The 21,446-nt window shown below is 31.4% G+C and overlaps 1 protein-coding gene and 1 pseudogene across 1 annotated transcript; one reads left to right on the plus strand and one right to left on the minus strand.

Moving 5' to 3' along the window:
- The first annotated feature begins 11,820 nt into the window (after window positions 1–11,820).
- LOC114379843 (phosphatidylinositol/phosphatidylcholine transfer protein SFH8-like) lies at window positions 11,821–17,344 on the plus strand. Its single transcript, XM_028338625.1, has 14 exons — window positions 11,821–12,262; window positions 12,344–12,647; window positions 12,736–12,835; window positions 12,955–13,221; window positions 13,309–13,386; window positions 13,545–13,646; window positions 13,744–13,793; window positions 13,930–14,029; window positions 14,130–14,228; window positions 14,334–14,447; window positions 14,784–14,922; window positions 15,772–16,181; window positions 16,837–16,911; window positions 17,001–17,344. The coding sequence occupies exons 1-14, from the start codon at window positions 12,229–12,231 to the stop codon at window positions 17,016–17,018; spliced, it is 1,890 nt and encodes a 629-aa protein (XP_028194426.1). The 5' UTR covers window positions 11,821–12,228; the 3' UTR covers window positions 17,019–17,344.
- Window positions 17,345–17,805: 461 nt separating this feature from the next.
- Window positions 17,806–21,108, minus strand: LOC114379846 (annotated as a pseudogene).
- Window positions 21,109–21,446: the final 338 nt, after the last annotated feature.

Raw genomic sequence — 21,446 nt, forward strand, 5'->3', positions numbered from 1 at the left:
AGCTGTCTATACAAGATAACGAAGATATTGCTTAGTTTCATTCTGCAATCTAGTGGAGGGAATTTGGTCACGTGAAAATTTTGTGATCTTTGCCAAGGTAATATGATTTTTAAAAGAGAAATATATTAAATGGAAATTGAAAAGAAGGCAAATTACAATACTGTAAGGTGAGTGAATATATTAGGACTAAGTATAATGTGATTAGGACCTCTTAACCATAACTGATAGTTGGAAAAAATACATGACGCTAAATTTTTTTTGAGAAATATTTTCTAAATCATTAGTATGACTATTAAAATCATAAGCGTCATTATGTAGATTCTAGATCCAATTATGAGACATGATTAAGTGATTCTACTCACATTATGCCTAGTGGCCAACTGATTTAGCCAATAAAAATTACGATAGACAACAACAAAGGATATGAGAAAAAGATAGTAGTAAGTTTTAATGTTTTTACTTGAAGGTTTCCTAAAGAATCAAATTAGATAGTTTTATCTTTTTTTTCTTTTACCTTTAATTTAAAAAAATAATATAAAAAATCAATAATCAAAAACAAAAATTATACAACTATTTATTGATACTTGATAGATATGATTGTTAAGATGATTATTATAAAAATAAAAAAATTACTATATGTAACAAATTGTAATAAAATATCAATGTAAAAAGTTTTTACCCTATCATTACATACACTGTTCATGTTTGACATTTCTTCTTCATTTGACTATTTAATCAAGTTTAAAAAGTTTAAAAATATTGAATCAATACTCAAAATTCTTCAATTAATACTAAGGATAATGATATTAAAAAATCATTAAAATGATATTTTACTAATTAAACTATTTTAAAAGTTTTTTCAAGAGTTTATATACCATACAAAACTCAAATTTTGATTGAAAATAAATGAAAGATTAACTTATACCGATGTAATTTTGATAATTATTACATCATTATATAACTTTTAATTGGATAATGTTTCCTTAAAACTCACTGTTGGATGGAAAGTTTTTCACATATGTAAAATTTCATATTAATCCAAAATCATTTGTTAACTTGTTTATATAAATTATTATCAACGTAATATAAATATTTCAAAATATATTAAAATATGAATAATTTGATTACCTTCTTATTATTATTGTTCAATTTTAACAAAATTTGAAATAGACAATCTTAATAATATATAGATAAAACTCAACGTTTAGATAAATAAAAATCATATCACATATCAAGTTATAAAAATAGTGTACTAATTATCAAAATTACAAAATATAATTTGATCTTTCTCTTCTTGAAAATAATAACACAAACATTTATACAACAAAACTTAAGTTTTGTCCTTAAATATAATTGAGTTTCAAGTTATTCTAAAATAAATGAGCATCACAAATGTCATTAATGATAACATAACTCCTCGGGTAGACATAGTAACGGGGCGGGACAGGGACAAGTTTAGTCTCCTCGCTCCCCGCCCCCGACTCCCCAAGTCCTCCCCGCCCTCGACCCTAATCCTGTCAAGGTCCAAAAATTAGACCCATCCTTGTCCTTGGTTAAGGATCTGGTTTTCCCACCCTGCCTTGCCCTCAATCCTATTTTGTTTTTTTATTTATAAAAAATGGAGAAAATAGGACAATTTTTTTTGTGATTGGATTGGATCCATTACAACATGTTAAATTGAAATTTCAAGTGAAAATTATTTGATCTCATTTATTTTTGGATAGCTTAAAGAAATATAGATCATGACACCTTGTTTACTAAAGTTGAAATTCCAAGTACTTAGCAACAAATTATGTAAAAATTGTTTGCTCTCATTTTTTTTTAGCTCAACATGAAATTAAGTAAAAATTATACACAATTATAAGGAAAATAATAATTTCATGCATAAAACAAGCATTAATTCATTAAAATAGTAATTAAAAATATTTATTATATCATAACAATAGTGGGGCGGGGGCGGGGGTGAGGCAGGGATGGGGACTAATATACCCGACCTCATCCCCAAACTCGACTTTCTCAATTAGGAAAAAATTCGACTTCGACTCTAATCAACTTGATTTTTCCATGTTAAAATCGGGATGAGTTCAGATTGATTCCCATGGAAATAGGTACACTTACCATGTCTATCCTCAGAGACTAAATAATAAGTACATTACTTAAAAGAGCTAGCTTTTTGAGGTTTTGTCAAACTTCTTCCAACATCTTTTTTTTTTCAGTCTCTGCCTTAGTCACGTTTAATTGTTTCAACAATATTATATTAACATCCCCTACTATACTTTAGTTTAGTTGTTTGAAAAATATTATGAGGAGTTTGTCATGAATGTTTAAAAAAGCAAAAGGTTATGAACAAGAAACCTAAAAAAAAAGTTATAATTACAAATATTTTCTTTGAGTATTTAGGTTACTTCCACCAAGAAAGATGGACTACTATCTCAAAGTACATAATTTCATTTAATAGTTGGTTTCTTTCAACAAATATTCTTTCACATATTTGGATTGGGAATCGAATCCTTAACCACATGTTTATGTAAAATATTTGCATATGTTTTAATTTTGTCTCTCTTCCTCGTGCTTTTTTTTTTAATCTTCAAATGTCTTTCACGTCTTCCTCTTTGCCTTCCATTAAAAAGATGAACGAAGGTTATACAGAGTTACCTGAAACTATAATTTCCTTTCTCTTTGGTTATTTTCGTTCCACGAGTCTCATACACCCTCTTAATTTGGATAATAATTTGGATAAAGATTATCACCCCGGTTAACATGCACTGTTGATGTATGATGTAATTCAATTAGTTAGTTAGTAGTTAGGAAGAAGTTAGTTTAACAGCTATGAAAGTTGTTGTAGCTATATGTGCAGTGTATAAATATAGTAGTGATCATGAATGAAAATGATGAGTATGAATGAAAATGAGAGTGCAGAAGTTTTGTTCAGAATTCTAAGTTCCGTCTATTTTCTAAATCAATTCTTTCATCTTCTCTTATTCTCTAACATAGAGTGAGTGAGTGCATAGTGTGGGTGTGTGTGAAGAGCTTCTTTGTTTCAACATGCACAACATTCTCGTTGGTTCATATTAATCGAATCATTCGCTCATCGAAACTTTCTCAAAAACAAAAAACAAAAAATGCAGTCGCCAAAAGAAAACATTTATTTTTAGTCCTAAAAATTCCGTAAGTAGAAAAAAGTATATTTAGTCAGTGTTTTTTTTTCCTGCTTGCAAGATGTAGAAAAAAGAAGCTCCAAACTATTGAATTCGATTATTTGACAGGGAGAGACGGCAGCAAAGCAAACGGGAAGAAAAGCGAGTCAATGTTTTATTAATTATTATATTGAACTTTTTCAAAATTAAAATTTTATATATTTTCATTTTAATTTATATTTTTATTAAATTGAAATTTTCTTAAATAATTTTTAAATTTATGTTCCGTAAATTTTATATACAATTTAAAATATCTGTAAAAATGATAAAATACTAAGTGTATATAAAAACGAAACGTGCGCAAATCGCACGCCAGTGGATATAACTTTGCATTGTGTCTTTTGCTTGCCCACAAAAAGAAACGGACTCTAAAAGCCTTGTCTGTTTGTTTTAATGTTTGAATTTGGGCCCCAGTTAGTCAATGTCTTGGGCTGTATTTAACCACGAAGTTTCTAAGAGGTAATGGACCATGCTCTCTTTGACAGACTTGTATCAACAATAGAGACAAATGTATAATCTTAATTGTAATGAAAATAAAATCTACTCGTTATAATTATTTTCATGCAATATTTAATGACATATACAATTATGTGCATAATATTATTATTATAAGAAAAGAGATAGTGACTCGGTACAAAAGCAAAATTCTAATAGATAAAGGATTTATCAATTATATTTAAGTAGTACTGAGTGCATGATGAAAATTGTAAATTAATTTTAATAAAATTTTAAATTATATAAAATATTAATATCATTTTTTTTATTAAATTTTAAAAAATTAAAGGAAATAGATATAAAAAAGTATTATAGTTTAGGGGGGTGAATTATCTATCCAACATTACAACTTTCCTTTTATTTTTTGGTGGTTAACATTACAACTTTCTTGATTGGCTTCTCTGGCATTATCGGATTGCAATAAATAGGGGGCAAGTTGCACAAGCCGAAACAGTTCTTTTGTATCCAATGAAGCCCAATTCTGCTTTTAGTGTTTCACATTTCAGCCCAAGATGAAACACTAAAAAATAAACAAAAAATGTGTTAGATTCTTTAAGACCAATAATACTTCAGGTGTTATTATTGGCCTCTACAAAGAATGTTACTGGTCTTACCATCACCCAAAATTATCTTTCAGTCTCCAACTTTAAAATTATTGGCCCCCTCACCCTTTTCACCTCCGTCTCCTTTTTGCCCCAAAACATATGAGACCCTCCTCCCTTCTCCTTCTTCTTCCATTCAAAAACTCTTCCCTTCCTCAAAACACATAAGACCCTTCCCTTCTCCTCATTTCCCCCCCTTACCCCACTACAATTGTATTTTTTTCGCAAATTTATGTTCAACGAAATCGTGATTTCATTGTAGCAATGCTAAAACGAAAATCGTGTTTCCATTGTTATGTCTAGGGTGGTTAAAAAATATACAACAGAATCATGATTCCATTGTGTTGGGTGGTGCAAAAATAATTATACAATAAAATCACGATTTCGTTGTGCATTTTATTCAATGAGATTGTGATTTCATAGGAAGGACAATTTGAAAATAAAAAAAGAGACCAGTCCCTTGGTAAGAACCAATAACAAATGAAATGACATCAATAACAACTCCTTAATACAAGGATGATCCAAAGTCCCTCATAGAGAAAAATGTTTAAAAGGAGTAGAGTTTCACTTCACAAACAATTGTTGGTGATTGTTATGATGTTTCTTACTTGGAGAGAAGATTTTGATTTATTTTATTTTTTACTTAGCCAATGAAATTAGAATTTACGTGTGTCTTTATTATTCAAAGTTTCAAACATAACAACGATGTATTTTTTTCATACCAAAATCTTTTAAGAACATGACATCACAAAATCTATGTTTAGTAGAATACAAAGATAGACCAATACCATACAAAATTAAAACTATAAAAATTCAAACTTGGAATTGAAGTACAGTTTTTAAAAGAATGTTAAGACCACTTAAGGGATTGGATTTGATGTGTCCATAAAGCACACTAATTATTATTTCATTAACTAAGTAAAAAGAGACACCAAAACCCTCTAAAGTTAAAGGGCTCTAAAGGATTCACCACATTTGTTTACTTATTGCAAACAAGATAAATACAAAATCTCATAGAAATCATTTGAAAAAACAACTAGATTAAAATATTTTTTAACAGAATTCTTATTATATGAAAGCTTATGTAATAAGTGCTTAAAAATCAATAAATTATTTATATTTGAATATGCATTGTTTTAAGTGTTTATATAAATTTGAAGTGTTAGAATACATTGTTACTTGAACACTTATAAAAATGTTGTCTCATTTTAACAATTTTAAAAAACAAGAATCAAATCATGATTACAAATATAAAATTTTAAAAAATAAATAATTCATATAGTAACATTATTTATATCACAAAGTACTAAAAGTAAAAATTATTAGTCACCATTTGCCCATTTTTAGTTTTTTTAAAACAAAAATTTAAGTATAATAAATTTTAAATAATTATCCGAGACACACAAAAAAAAATCAGTTTTCACAAAATTTATACTTTTCAAATTTTAAATTTACTTAATATCCCACTTCTTCCTTAAACTTCCAATTATATAAAGAATAGTAATTTGAGGATTTTAAGAAGACGAAAATTGTCAAAGAAACCTTTTTTTAAAATGAAGGAAATTAATTAGCTCAAAAAGAAAAATTAAGGATTCAAAATCGTATATGTCATAGTAGAGAAACTAAAAATATGATTAAGCTTAAAGTTTATATATTATGTAATAAAAAAGAGTCAAATTTACTATCAACAAGTCGTCTCATAAAAAAATTTGTTTCCACCACAAAAAAAAAAAAATCTTATAAAATTTTCAAATCAAGTAAAGACAATCTAATTGATATACACCACTAACCATTGAATTAGAGCATGTATGTTTGGTTTAGAGTTAAACTTATTGTGTACAAATTCTGAAGTCAAATTCAATGATTCAATACAAACTGAACATAAAATGAAGAATGAGGATGTTTTTGCAAACGTCCACTTGGTATCACCGTCATTACACAAATATTCACTTATTCTTCAATCAAAGTCGATTTATCGTAAAAATTGCTGTCAATGTTTGTTACCAAAAACAAAAGTAGTGGTTACGTTAATTTTAACTATAGTACTTCCATAACTTATTTGCGTCATAATAATATTGATTAACTCATTAAACAAATGGTTAAATATTTCCATATATAAATTGATTTGGAAAATTGATCTAGTAAAGTGGCCTTGTCCTGAAATTTGAACGGTGTAGTTGATTGTGACAAAACATATATATATTGGAATGTAGCATATTGGCACAAATCAGTTGACATGAACTTATCATGGATAAACCCTGGAGATCTTCATGAAACCATAACCCCAAGTTAGTTGCCCAAAGATCATGCCATGTTGCTTTCTGCCATTTCTCAGACTTTTTCAGTTAGTGACAATGTTTGACCTCTGACCAATTAGTTTTATTTACTGTCTTCAAAACAAGTTTTTGCATACTTTTATCACTGGTCCTGTCTTCAAAGTTGGTGGACTATAATCCATATTAACCAGAGTTATATATACTACCTTGAGATTATCATAAATAAGGTAACGTGGTTACTTGTTTTATACAAATCAGATAGGACACAATGTCATTATTTCCCATAAATAATAATAATAAAAGATTCGACAAAGTTAAATTCTTAAATTAGGGAGGGTGGACCCGCATACATAGCATTCTAATTATGTTCTCTCCAAAATAATTATTCTTTAACTTTTCTATGAGAATACAAATATGCGGAACATTTTATTTAAGAAATATAAGATTATATTTAATTAAAGGCTTAATTTGTTCATAATTTATAATATTTATAAATATGTCTCCTTTTTTTTTAAGTCCCTAGCTTGCATTTTTTAATCCCTATAATATTCAAATGTTTCATTTTTATCCTTTCCATTTAGAAAATCACCTACATGGATTAATTAGGCAACATGTTAAAAAATGCTTACGTGACAACACCAAATGAAGCCACATAAGCATTTTTATATCAAAATGACAAAAAATTAAATATTTAAAATTTTCCATAAACACAAACAAAAAATAAATAAAAAAATACAGGATCGAAGAACAAAAGAAGACATATTTGTTAAAATTACAAACATATTTGAGCCTTAATTAAGTTATCTTTTAAGGCATCTTATATTAAAAATTAAAGTCTTATATATATATATATATATGATTTTTTTTATTTATTTATAGGAATCTAGATATCAATGAGTTATAATAACTTATATTCAACCAATTGAGCTAACCTTGTTTTATAAGTATTTTTATTGATAATGACAACACATTCTAATCTTATACTTTTTCTTGGTTTCCCATAGTTTGAAGTAAGATTTAAATTTATTTTTAGTCCTTTAAATTTAGATAATTATTTTTTTAATCTTTAAAAAATCTATTTTTATTAGTCTCTCCAATTTTCATTAAATTACTTTTAGTCCCTCCATGTAATTGTATTCATGATTCTACAACTAATAGAGAAAATGTTAAAAAAAAGGTGTTCCTAAGCATTCTTTCAAACGTTTAATATGTTCTTGGTTATTTTAAAACTACATTAACTTCGATTCTAACTGCATCTTTTTATGAAAGATTTAAAAAGAAAGGATTATAATAAATATAAATTTTATCTCTTGATTTTTATCCTTACTTATTATTATAACAAGTATAAAATTTACATAACAAGTAACACCTCCGCTTCTATTTATAATAACAAATTACATAATAATTAACTAAAATAAATGAAAGTAATTAATTTAGTTTATGTCAATAAGAACATCATAAATTTATATATTTGTTCAAAAATATCATTATCATCGTACTTCTCTTTCTCTTCTAAATGTTCCAAAACACTCGACAAAACTTCTCTCTTATTTAATCAGAGTATTTAAATCTAAATATAATTAATATAAGCAACATTTTTTTACGAAAAATATCAGCAACATTATAAATTAGGTTTTATAGAAAGAAAAAAAAAGTATCACTTTTAATTCAGGCCTTATAAGTAAAAATGATAGTATAGTGTTAAAAATGCAAATAACTAAGTATAAAATTTAAACACGATGTTATTGAAAAATTATTTGTTTACCTCACGAATTATGTGAGATGAGATAAACACATTTGGGGAATACAACCCAGTTTACCAAAATTATATGATCAAAATCAATGAGTTGGGCCCGCTATGTCATCTTTATTTTTAATTAATTTAAGTAAGGAAAATAAGATAATAAGAGAGATTTTGGGGCGGTAGAAATGAATCCACACCATCCTTTTAAAAAAAGAATAAAAAAGAAATCAATCCACCAAACACGCTTAAGGGTCGTTTTACTTTCGAAACACATGTTCTTACACCATTTAATTGTAGCAGTGGCACGACGAATTATAATAAAGATACCATCAATACATTGTAGTTACTCTCTCTTGTTATAATTATAGGATAAGAAAAAAATTATATTAAAATAATAATTATTTTAATATTTGAATATAATAATAATTTTTTTATACTTATATTATGATATTAATGAGAACAAAAAAATATATAAATGAATTTATGCATAAAAATAATTTTATAAAATTATTATTCTCTTTTATTTATTTATTATTATTATTTGGCTCGTGTAAAATAACACAAAACTGTATAACATTACAATCATAATTCTGATTATTGTGCGTTTAGGAGTGCATAGTAAAAAGTTAAGAGTATTTATTTATAATAAAAATAAAATTATTAATATAATAAAACTATAAAAATCATTTACTTTTTTATTATTAAAATCCATTATAGACCCTTAAACAATGGTAAAGCCGCTATAATAATTAGCAATGATACAATAACTTGATGTTTTAGGGCATTATCTCTTTTGAGGCAGTTGAGATTGATTGCCGCTCAACAACTCAATCAAAAGAACGAATAAAAAAGTTGCAACTTGTTTGGAAGTTAGCATAAAGTAAAAGTATTAATTTGTCACGAGGAAGAGAGGTGATGTAGTTATAGTTTGCGAATTTCATTGCTTGTGAATACTACTAGTACTCCATTAAAATGAAAGGATGCAATTAATGATATTGTTCCAAGATGCACAAAGGAATCTATTGCTTATATATTAAATTATATCTTGGCTTATTTTAAAATATTTTTCACTCTAATTTTTTTTTAAAAAAGAGGGGCTATAAATATAAAGATAAAACAATGATTATTCCATAAATTATAAATTAAATTTAACCAATAATTAAAAGATTCATGATGATTTATAGGAATTTTTATAAACAAATGTAATATAATTAAAACCACAAAAATTAAATTAAAAATAAACAAACTGAAGATCACAAAAAACTTAAATCTTTGTTATTGAATTGAATTATATTTCAGATCCAATTTAAAAACCATTTTAATCCAATCCAAGTTAAACTTATGTGTCTGTGTATATATAGTTTTGTTCATGAAATTAACTTCTTACACATATTTATACAATTAGAAATCATTTTGTGATTTTATTGTCAAGTTTGTAATTTTTTTAAAGAAAAATATTGAATCACTTTTTTTTTTTTGAAGAAAAATATTGAATCACTAGTTTTATCCAAATTGCTCTTGATGAAATCAAATTGAAGACAAGTCATATACAGTTTGTCTTAGATCCGCGGTCATAAACCAATTTACCACCATTATTATGCCCATTTTTCTAATGTCTCTTGTGACTTTAATCCATGAGAGAGTAGTGCAGTTATCTAAAGATTTGACTATCTCCTAATTTGAAGAATTGTCAACTATCTCGAGTTTAAATTCCCCTTAGATTTTGTTGTAAAACCCCCCAGATTTAAAAAGCAGTAGAACATACTTTGAATACTCTGGCAGACAATCCTCAGGCAATCTTGGGAGATTTTTGTGACCCAAACAGATTCAAAAACTGAACTACAACATATTTTTATGACCAAATCTAATAGTCTTTTTGACTAAAAACCATTCAAACCAAACTACGAAATCTCCAAAATTAATAGATACTTATATACACTACAAATAAATAGTAAAAAAGTATTTTATTGGAGTACAATGAAAAAATAAAACACAATAAAATAACATACTAATGTCTCTTTGGGACTAATATATTTAACGTCCCTTTAAATCAAACAACTATTTTTCTTGAATAATGAGGAGACCGTCTAATGAAATATGTGTATATACTACATAATTAAACTTATTTTTTCTGAGGTAGCAAGGCTATTCTATCGTTATACTAATATATTAGGCTGTACACCTCATGGCCTCAATTATTTTTTTTAACAATGTACTTATTTATTTGTATTTTACTTAAATATTTAATTAAAGTTAAAATAAATAAATAAATATTGTCTTCTCCTTCAACTTATAGTAATATGATCCGACTGATAAAAAAAAAATAGTAATACGATTTGTAACATTAAGTGCTTTGACTGCTTTGCCAAATAAAATGTAACACTTTTTTACAGATCATTAAAAATAAGATCAGGCGGTATATAAATACTAATTAACTTTTGACCCAACCCTGCAGTCCACCTTCACAAATCAAATCTATAAGAATTAATAAATAGATGAATTGAAAGGAAACCTTAATCCGACTCAAAATTGAAATATTGAAAGGCGTTGATATTGTTAAGGAATGATGTGATCCTGCCTGAGTGGGGTCCTTTGGGACTCTGCAAATAATAGCCTTCATTCATCTGTTGAATTTTTTACTCAAAAAGAAGAAAGAAAATCTGCAGTGTAGTGAGATTTTAACAAAGTTTGAATTTTAGAACAAAGCACTGAAAACACCCTTTGTCGGAGAGGATTTATTTAGCGTTGAGAGTGTTGTCACCAATATGAATGTAAACATTAACTGCATTCTGCGGAAGAAAGTTTTGTGGTTTGGCCGAAGAATAGGAATAAGGCTTTGAGTTTCGGTTGATTGAAGAGAATAGTTATAGAGTGTATCAGTTGTTCCTTTTGGTGCACGTACTTTGAAGAGAGTTGGGAGTTATATTCCTTTTACTTTCTCTCTACATATTTGTTTTCCCGTTATATTCTTTAACTAATATTAATATTTTGATGGAAGGGGATTGAGGTATAATTGAGGGATAAAAAGATTAAGAAAAAGTAGAGACTAAAAGTTAATTATTAAAAGAGATATTTTTTTATCTATTGGTATAGATTTATCATTACAGTTATAAAAGTAAATTAAAACACTTAACAAAATACTAATAATAATTATTAGATCATGTTAACATGTAACCTTAGAATATTGATCAAGATTTCAAAAAAAATATTTATTGTGAAAATAAAAATAAAATCATAAATATCATAATTTTATTTATTTTAATAATTTTTATTTTTAAGTTCTTTAACTAATGTTTTAAAGATATTTATTAATGTTTACCCTAATTTTGAAACACTCTTAGAATATTTTAATGAAAGTATTATTTTGCTTTTATTTTATTTTTTTATCATGGGAACCAAATAATTGAGTGATGAGAAAGGTTTAATTAAATTGGAAGATGATTGGTAATAATGATTCAGAGAAAGGAGAACAAAGCAAGCAACCCCCTTATTAACGAAGACAAGAATTTTCTTAATTTTCTGGTCAGCCGTAGCAACCAGCGATTAGGCCTGCAATCTGACCAAATCATTGGGCCGTTCCCAATTTATTGCCTTTCCACCGCCACGTGTCAGCTTTCCCAAATTTGACCGGCTATTCGGCGGTTGAAACCGGAAAAGTAATACTAGTCTAACAGTAGCAATAGCAGAGAGCGACAGAGAGGGTGAGGCTAAGACAGAGCACTGTCTGAGTGAAACATCCATTCTTTTCCTCCACCTCGTGATTCCCAAACATTCTCTTCTTATTCCCAGCTCCACGCGCTCGTTTCTATATTCTCATTACTCGCGCTCTTCTTCTTCTTCTTCTCCCTCCATTAGGGTTTTCTTAATGCTGAATGTGGCTTCCCTCGCCGCACATTGACCCTTGACACACCACAATGTCCGGCCCTCTCGACCGTTTCGCAAGACCCTGTAACTTCCTCTTCTCTCTCTCTTAGGGTTTTAGCTTTTTTCTATCTTCGCTTATGCGTTTCGTTTTGGTTATTTTGGCAGGTTTTGAAGGTTTCTCCGGGAGTGATGAGAAGAAAGAAAGGAGATCTGATTTTGAGAACTCCGAAGATGAAAGAAGAACGAGAATTGGATCTCTGAAGAAGAAAGCGCTTAACGCGTCCTCCAAGTTCAAGCATTCGCTCAAGAAAAAGAGCAGCAGAAGAAAAAGCGATGGCCGTGTTAGCTCTGTTTCGATCGAAGATGTTCGGAACTTCGAGGAGCAGCAGGCCGTTGATGCATTTCGCCAAGCCTTGATCATGGAAGAATTGCTTCCTGAAAAACACGATGATTACCACGTCATGTTAAGGTGTGCCTTGCCCAAAGTAATTTTCTTCATTTCCCGAAATGGAATGTTTTGCTTAATTTTCTTCTTCTTATTTTTTTTACTTTTACAGGTTCCTGAAAGCAAGGAAGTTTGATATTGAAAGAGCAAAGCATATGTGGGCTGATATGCTACAATGGAGGAAGGAGTTTGGTACTGACACTATTATGGAGGTAAATGTAGATAGAATTTGGATAATATTTACTATAATAGGTTACAAGATTAGCCTCTGCGGTGGTTGGATTTGTTTGTTATTGCATCCTCTGGGCTTAATGTTTTGTGTTTGCGTTAGGATTTTGAGTTCAAAGAAGTAGATGAAGTTGTGAAGTATTATCCACATGGCCATCATGGTGTTGATAAGGAGGGAAGGCCTGTTTACATTGAGAGACTTGGGAAAGTGGATCCGAACAAACTTATGCAGGTTACGACCATGGATAGATATGTAAAATACCATGTGCAGGAGTTTGAGAAAGCTTTTAAGATAAAGTTTCCTGCTTGCACAATTGCCGCCAAAAGACACATTGATTCAAGCACCACGATACTAGATGTTCAAGGCGTGGTATGTTGCTGTTAATTGTTCCTCATTGTATGTGCCTGTGGATTCCTGTGACATATGGGAAATTTATGTTGTAGTTTCAACTTTTAGGGCCTCAAGAACTTTACAAAGTCTGCTCGGGATCTCATTATGCGGTTACAAAAGATTGATGGTGACAATTACCCTGAGGTGTGTAACACTGTCGGTTTCTGTGTATTTTGTTACATTACGCCCCTTGTTTTGATTTCATCGGTTATATGAAATTAAAAGTTTTTAAAGAAGAATATGTACTAAGGTCTCAACTATTGCTGATTTTTTATTTTTTATTTCTTTTTTTAATGATACAGACTCTCTGCCAAATGTTTATCATAAATGCTGGCCCTGGATTTAGGTTGCTATGGAACACTGTCAAGTCTTTCCTTGATCCCAAGACAACTTCAAAGATTCATGTATGTAGAAATGCTATATTGTAGCTGCCTAAGGCTCTTTTCATGATGGTTTATGGCTGCTGACATTGCTTGGTGCCTCTATGGAAATATTACTTAGGTTCTCGGAAACAAGTACCAAAGCAAATTGTTTGAAATAATTGATGCCAGGTACATATTGGATCGATTTCTCTGTATCTGCGTATTAGAAATTTTGTAAATCAATCGATGTATTTTACTTTTCAAGCATCACTACCAATTTGCACCATCCTTTAAAATGCCTAATATTTTTGTGCACTTAATGAAGTGAGTTGCCAGAATTTCTGGGAGGTACCTGTACCTGTGCAGATCAGGGTGGTTGCCTCAGATCTGATAAAGGACCCTGGAAAAACCCTGAAATTTTGAAGGTTATTTACACTGACCTTTCTGCTTAGTAGCCTTAACATGTGTTCTACTATATCAATCTTACTACATGCTAACTGTTAATTGCATGTGGACATTTTGCAGATGATTCTCAGTGGTGAAGCACGGCGAGCAAGGCCAGTAGTAAAAGTTCTAAACAGTGAAGGGAAGGTTATTGCCTATGCCAGACCACAATATCCAATGGTAAGATGTTGTATGGCTGGTTATTGCTTGAACTGGGTGGTGGAGGGCTGATTTGCACCTTTTTCATTGTGTAACTTTATTGACTATGTCACTTCTTTCTTGCAGGTAAAAGGCAGTGACACATCCACAGCTGAATCAGGGTCAGAAGCTGAAGATATAGCTTCTCCAAAAGTGACGAAGAGCTACTCACACCTGAGGTTGACACCTGTTCGGGAGGAAGTAAGTGTTGATCTTGGAATCTGTTAACTCTCATGGTTTTAATTAAAAAGGCAGAAGTTTCAATTAGTGGATGGGCAGTGCACAGAAAAACTACAATCAATCTAATAATTTTACTGGCTGCAAAATTTTCTTTGATAATTCTTACACCGATTATTCTATGTGTTTAATGTGTATTTGATTAAATGCACTTATAGTCTTATATACAGAAGCTATTCACTATATTTAAAGATATCATCATCACTATGAGGATGATCAAAATTTAATGCTTCTCAATGAAATTGTTCTTAGGATTTGCCTTCTCCATTCCTAATACAGAAGTTTTTGTGTTCTTTGCAGGCTAAGGTAGTTGGAAAGTTGAGCTCTGCTGGTGGTGGTAACTTAGCTGGGTATGATGAATATGTACCAATGGTGGACAAAGCTGTTGATGCTGCCTGGAAGAACCAAGCATCACTCCAGAGGTCTCAAACTTCAAAAGGTTAACAACTTTAGCTTATTATTATCATCATTATATTACTTAGCCTTTGTATGAATCTTCTCATGGTGCTTATTCACCAAAAAATCAACACAGATGCTTCTAAAAATAATCCTGTTGATTAAAATTTTGTAGCTGCTTTCTGTTCTAAATCTCAATAGAAACTTGTTTCATTTTCACCATAGTGACACTAATTGTGCTTTAACCATTGCTGGGCATTCAATGGCTCTAAATGTATTGAAGTCATGAGCTTTGGTCTATAATGTTGTGTCATAATATAAAAGATTATGCTAAATTAAATAATGAATTCTGACTAATCAATGTTTGGTTGAAATTAACTGATATTTTGATAGGCTATTGAGGACATGAACTTGATTTTCTTTTAAACACTTATGCTCTGGTTGTCAGTAAGCTGTGTACTGATCACTTATGGCCTTAAATAACAATCCACCCCCTTGTTTTTAAGATCTAATGCTTTCAGCTTTTGAAATTTGAATTTTTTTTCACCAACTTGAAAAACATGATAGTGAATTTCAATTTAAGAAAATGGTGTATTATATCTGGTGCATTGTATAAATTTCTAGTCAGTTAGAGACAAACCATTTCAGGATCCTCACTTAAGAGTTTAAGATCTTGGAACAGTTGATCCCCGACCTTGTATTTGTGTTCTGTCAATGCTTTAAAGCTCAAAAGACTTCTGTTTGAGGAAATTTATTTGGGAATTGGGATATAAACACTTCCAGAAGTCCTGGCTTTACGCTTTTGGAAGACCTAGTTCTTTGCCTGGTTTCTTGATTTGAATTATTTGATGTAATTTTCTCCAGGATTGTTAAGTTGAAATTTTCATTACAGGAAAACCTCCCCTCCCTGACACTCCTAACCCCCCTGAAGGGATTCGAGCTCGGATTGTGGTAGCTCTAACTGTCTTCTTTATGACGCTGTTTACTCTCTTCCATTCATTCGCATGCCGTGTGACCAAGAAACTTCCTGCCGTATCATCTAATGATGATCAGGGCACTTCAGAGCCTACTCTTGATATAACAAAAATAAACAATGATGACTATCGTCCTCCTTCACCAACTCCAGCATATGCAGAGGCAAATCTCCTTTCCTCAATGATGAAAAGGTTAGGTGAGCTTGAAGTGAAGGTTGACACACTCCAATCTAAGCCATCTGAGATGCCTTATGAGAAAGAAGAATTGCTAAATGCTGCTGTATGTCGGGTGGATGCTTTGGAAGCAGAGTTAATTGCAACTAAAAAGGTAGGATGCTATAATGTATTTTTTCCTTTTTTTTTTTGAAAAACTGCAGTCATGATCACCTAAAATCTATTAAATTGAGGTATTTGCCTGACTTATTCTTTCTTATTTTTGCTTATTATCTTTAAATTCAAACCTAAAATCCTACCTTGCTCGCTCCTGTTAGCTGGCTGCTATGTGAATATACGGATGAGCACATTCTTAATGAATCAATGCTATATTTTTCTTGTTAAAGTTTAGTGATAACTGTTAGAAGTTAAAGGATTAAACCCAAGAAAGAGAAAAATATATGTTTTTCTTGCCTATTACCTCTTCTCCACCAACCAAAGGTATATATTTGTCTTGTCTGTTGGTTTAAACGAGTGTATTTATGTGCTCATGCTGATATGCAGCTAATGCTAATTATGTTAGGGAAGTTTCATTATTTTAGATTTTAGTTTCTTTACAGTTTCATTTCATGGTGAATCATGCAAATTGCTTATTGCAGTTGTGCTTTTGTTCTCTTTATGCATGTATCTATTTCCCCCCTATGTATGTTTGGGTGTGTATGCCCTAAATGTCATATCATGGCCGTGGAGATGTGATGAATACATAGTTTCTTATTGTTTCCTTACCTGAAGCGTACTGTTACATTTGCACTTTCTGGATTGTTCAATAGGCTCTTTATGAAGCACTAATGAGGCAAGAAGAGCTGCTTGCTTACATTGATAGTCAAGAAGAAGCTAGGTTACGGGTAAGTTTGTCTTTTGTATCTTCTGAACATCATTGCAAACTTAGGTATGTTATTCAAATTTCTGATATTTATATTTTGCTGCTTATCAGAAGAAGTTTTGCTGGTGAGTTTTGGTTGCTGACAGAAAGAGACTCTGGGAGAGGGTGTTTTCAAATCATGGAGTTTCTAGTGCTGACCTTGCTCATGATGTTAAACTCTGAATACTGATACAGTTTAATGAGTAAACTCGACAAATGTTTCAAACTTGTGTATAGCTAATGGTGGTCTCTTTGCCGGATTAAACACAAGCCTTGTTTTTGCTAGCATTACCTTTGTTGTTGTATTTGGTGTGCTTGTCTTTGTTGGTTGGAAAAGCGGTTGTTCTTCCGATCTCATAACTTGCATCGAATATTAATCTATTTTGGGGGCTAGCGAGGGGAACAAAGGTAAAAAATTAATCTCCAACTATAATTTTTCTTGCAAAGGTGTTTAGGAAATGGGCACATTTTGTGCTAAATCCTTATAAATTTCTAAGGCACAACGCGAGCAATGTTAATTTTATTTCTCAAATTAAAAGGTAATGATGGAAAGTGGCTTGTGCATACGTGGGTACAATATACTGAATATGTGTATTCGATTGGCGTAACTTTGGTAGTCGTAGATGGTTGAAGTGAAGATCCGTTTGTCAAATTGGTAGTTTATGGAGATTTACGAAATTGAAAAAGTTTGTCGTAGACGGTGGAATGAAGTTCACATTATTAGAGGGACGAATTTAGGATAAGAGGAACAGGGGATTACGCTTAAGGGAAAGTCTCATTTTCTTATTGTTAATCCACTTTTTCCTGACTGCTTCAGTGCTTCAAGACAGAATTTGTAAAGCAACTTAGTATGATTTTTGTTGAACGATGCCACACCTAATTTTATTTACATAATTACATATATATACACAATTGTCAAGGGATGGCATGGCACACTGTATTTATACATATATACACGCTCAATTGAAAAGGAACGACACACTGTATTATACAGACGATTTCAGTCGAATAGAGGAGAAATTATACAGAGGTGAATGCAATAGCATCCGATGGGGCTGATGATAGAGAAACGCCACCAACAATTTACAACTTTTGCTAATGTCAAGTATTTGGGGTCAGACAGCAATAGATACCTACCACCTTACCAGCAGAACTGCAATCACAAACCCAAAATCTTGTGTAAGCCATAACACTACGTCCAAGTAATTACCTATTGATATGCATGGCAAAGTTCAGACGACCTACCAATTTCTTCTTTTTCTTTTTGTCAAGGTGAGCTTGAAGCTCCACTTCTCGAGCAAGGGCATCATCAAGTGACTAAAGGAAACAAAAATTGCAAAATATGTAAGATGCTTTTATCATATATTATTCTCAAATGATGATGACATTCAAGTATCAAGGAAAACCAATAATACCTTTTTGGTAGTATCCAACTCTTGTTCGAGCGTGCTGGCTCTGTTAAGAGCATTATTCAGCAATTCTTCCATCTCAGATGACATGGCAGGTTTCATAGAAAGGACATTCACCTTGTCTTCTAGCTCAGCCATGTGCTTCATCAGGCACATTTGATCATCCATGGAATTGGCAGGTGCTTTCATCATGTTAACATAACGATATATTGGGTTACCATACATGGCAGCTTCAGTGACTTTCCCTGGCATGTTCCGTGTCATGCGGATCATCGTTATCACTCCCATAAGAATGGCCATGATTACACCAGTAAATGGAATTCTTAACCCGTTTAAAGTCTTGGAAGCATCGCAAGGGAAACAATCTGCAGCTTAAGCAAAATTTATTTAATACGTCTAACAAAGTCAAAGAAAGGTCTCAGTCATGTTCTTGATTATAGATTGGTTGTTAATGAGCTAATGATGCTGAATAAGGGCTGTGTTGGTGAAAAAAACAATACAAATTTTCCTCAGTGCAAAGAAAATCCATTAGCAGAGATGCAAGTATAATATTAACCATTAAGAAAAATCATACAACTGTACCAAATACCTTTAGAAACTGCAAACTGATTATTTTGTACCGCTTTTTCCCAAGATGCATTAACTTGCTTGTCAATCACTGGGACAAAGGTGACCTGCCAAATATGTAAGGAGAGTACCCAAAGAGCAGGTTAATTATGCAGTTATGTTTTCATCAATCATTTGTTTTACATTTCATTCAAAAGGAAGGTGCTTGTTCCCCACCATATAAATTATTAAATGTTATTCTGCTACATAGCCTTGAGTTTGTAAACACTGTCAATTACCATTTACCATGATTAGATGAATTATCTGCATCATGCTAATATATGCAGTTTCCTTAACGGCTTGGTTCAATTTGAAATATTTAGAATGGAAGCAACAACTAATTGAAATCTAAGAAACTTACTTCTGGAACAGCACCGAGTTGCACAGGGAACTACTCCACGGCAACAGATTCTTTGTTGAAAGGATCGTGTTCCTTAATATTATAGGAATAAAATAAAAGCAATCAAATCATCAGATTTTCTGGCAAACAAAGATGATGGGAAGAAGAAAGTTTCAGAACAAGACTGAACTTGAAACTGTAAAGTAGATAACTAGGTACCTTTTGGCATGCTGTTTCATCTTGAATGATTGTTTTCTCTTCAATCCCGGATAAGGTTTTCCTCTTGCATTTTCCTTCGCCATTTTGAACCATCTAATGCATTCAAAGAAAACACTTCATTATTTTATTTTCTAATTAAATAACTATAAAGAATTTGATCATACTACCTTCATGATTTCAGTGTCATTCCATGGTCCCTTGTCTGAGAGCATACAGCCACCTTTGTCTGCACAGGTACAAGTACCACCCAAGAACTCTGGAAGTTCACTGGTAAATAATAAAAATAAACAAGTTGTTATGTATAGTGCTAACCAGTAATGTTCTTCACTTATTCAGTCACATATATACCAACATATTCAAAGAACATCCTCATTAATCAATTTGATTAGAGATGGTTATTACTCAATCTAGACTATGTATGAGTATGGCCTTGATGCCATAAATTTCAATTTGAGATGAGAGTGAGATAAAATACTTCAATGAGAATGGAGAAAAACATTAACCTGGCATCAATGATTTCAAGCAACTTGCTCTGGTATTTGTTACCTAGGACCTGGTCAATAAAGCAGAAATCTATTAAGTGCTCCTACTTAACTGAAACCTACATTGCTTCATGGTGAAAAGTATATAAAAAATGCTTACATGGATTTTGGAGGTGGTCTTAGGATCAAGGAGCGACTACTTAATACTGTTCCACAACATTCTAAATCCAGAACCAGCATTGATGATGAACATACTGTTCAAGGACTGCAAAAAGAAAAGTTCAATCAGGGTAAATCCAGAAGATGTCATTTGAGCTAGGGAGGTGTCCAATATGACTGAGTAGTACCTCAGGGTAGTTGTCACCATCAATCTTCTGAAGACGCTGGATGAGATCCCTTGCAGCTTTGTTCAAACTTCTGAGACCCTAAACAACCATGCTAGTCAGCAGTGTGAAACTTCTTTTACATATGTAATAGGTGATAATATAATATGATATCTACAATTATAATAGGAAATGAAGAGCACCTCCTTAAATGTAAGGTGACTATATTTAATTAAGGTCTTATAATAGTACTTTTACTCTTGCTGGTTTTATTTGGGAAGAGGGGTTAGAAAAGTAAAAACTATTTAGTAGTACTGTTGCATAATTTCATACATACCACTCCTTGCACATCCAAGATAGTTGTGCTTTGGTCAATGTGCTTCTTTGCTGCAATTGAACAGGCAGGGAACTTAACAACGAATGTCTTCTCAAACTCTCTAACTGGGTACTTAAGATAGCGATCCATAGTTGTTACTTGCATCAGCTTGTTAGAGTCAACCTGACCCAGCTTTTCAATGTAAACAGGTCTCCCTTCCTTATCAACTCGATGCCCTTGCGAGTAGTATTTTTGAACTTCATCTATCTCCTTGAGTTCAAAATCCTTAACAAAAAACAACAGAAATTTTCCGCATAAATAAAATGTTACATAGAAAAGTCTAACTGTGAACATTGTTTTTTCTACATCCACAGGAAAATACCTCCATGATGGTGTCAGCACCAAACTCCCTCCTCCACTGAAGCATATCTGCCCACATTTGTTTTTGTTTTGTTAATGTCAAACTTCCTTGCTCTCAAAAGAATCTGGATCATCACACAGTAAGGCATTAAATGATACCACTCATGCTACAGCTGTTAGTAAATAAATGAATGAACAAAAAATTATGTCCTAGGGCTACCTTAACATCTTATGATGATCATCATGTTTTGCAGGTAATAGCTCTTCCAAGATAAGTGCTTGGCGAAAAGCATGAACTACTTGCAACTGTTCTGCGTCAACATCATCCTCAATAGCAACAGCCAAAACCCTGCTATGCCTTCTCCCCTTCTTTTGCAAGGAATGCTTGAACTTTGAAGATGCACTGATTGCTACCTTCTTTGAAGAACCAAGCTTTGTTTTCTTATCATCCTCTAGTATTCCA

Source organism: Glycine soja, chromosome 12, assembly GCF_004193775.1.
Source record: "Glycine soja cultivar W05 chromosome 12, ASM419377v2, whole genome shotgun sequence".
Classification (NCBI taxonomy): Eukaryota; Viridiplantae; Streptophyta; class Magnoliopsida; order Fabales; family Fabaceae; genus Glycine; species Glycine soja.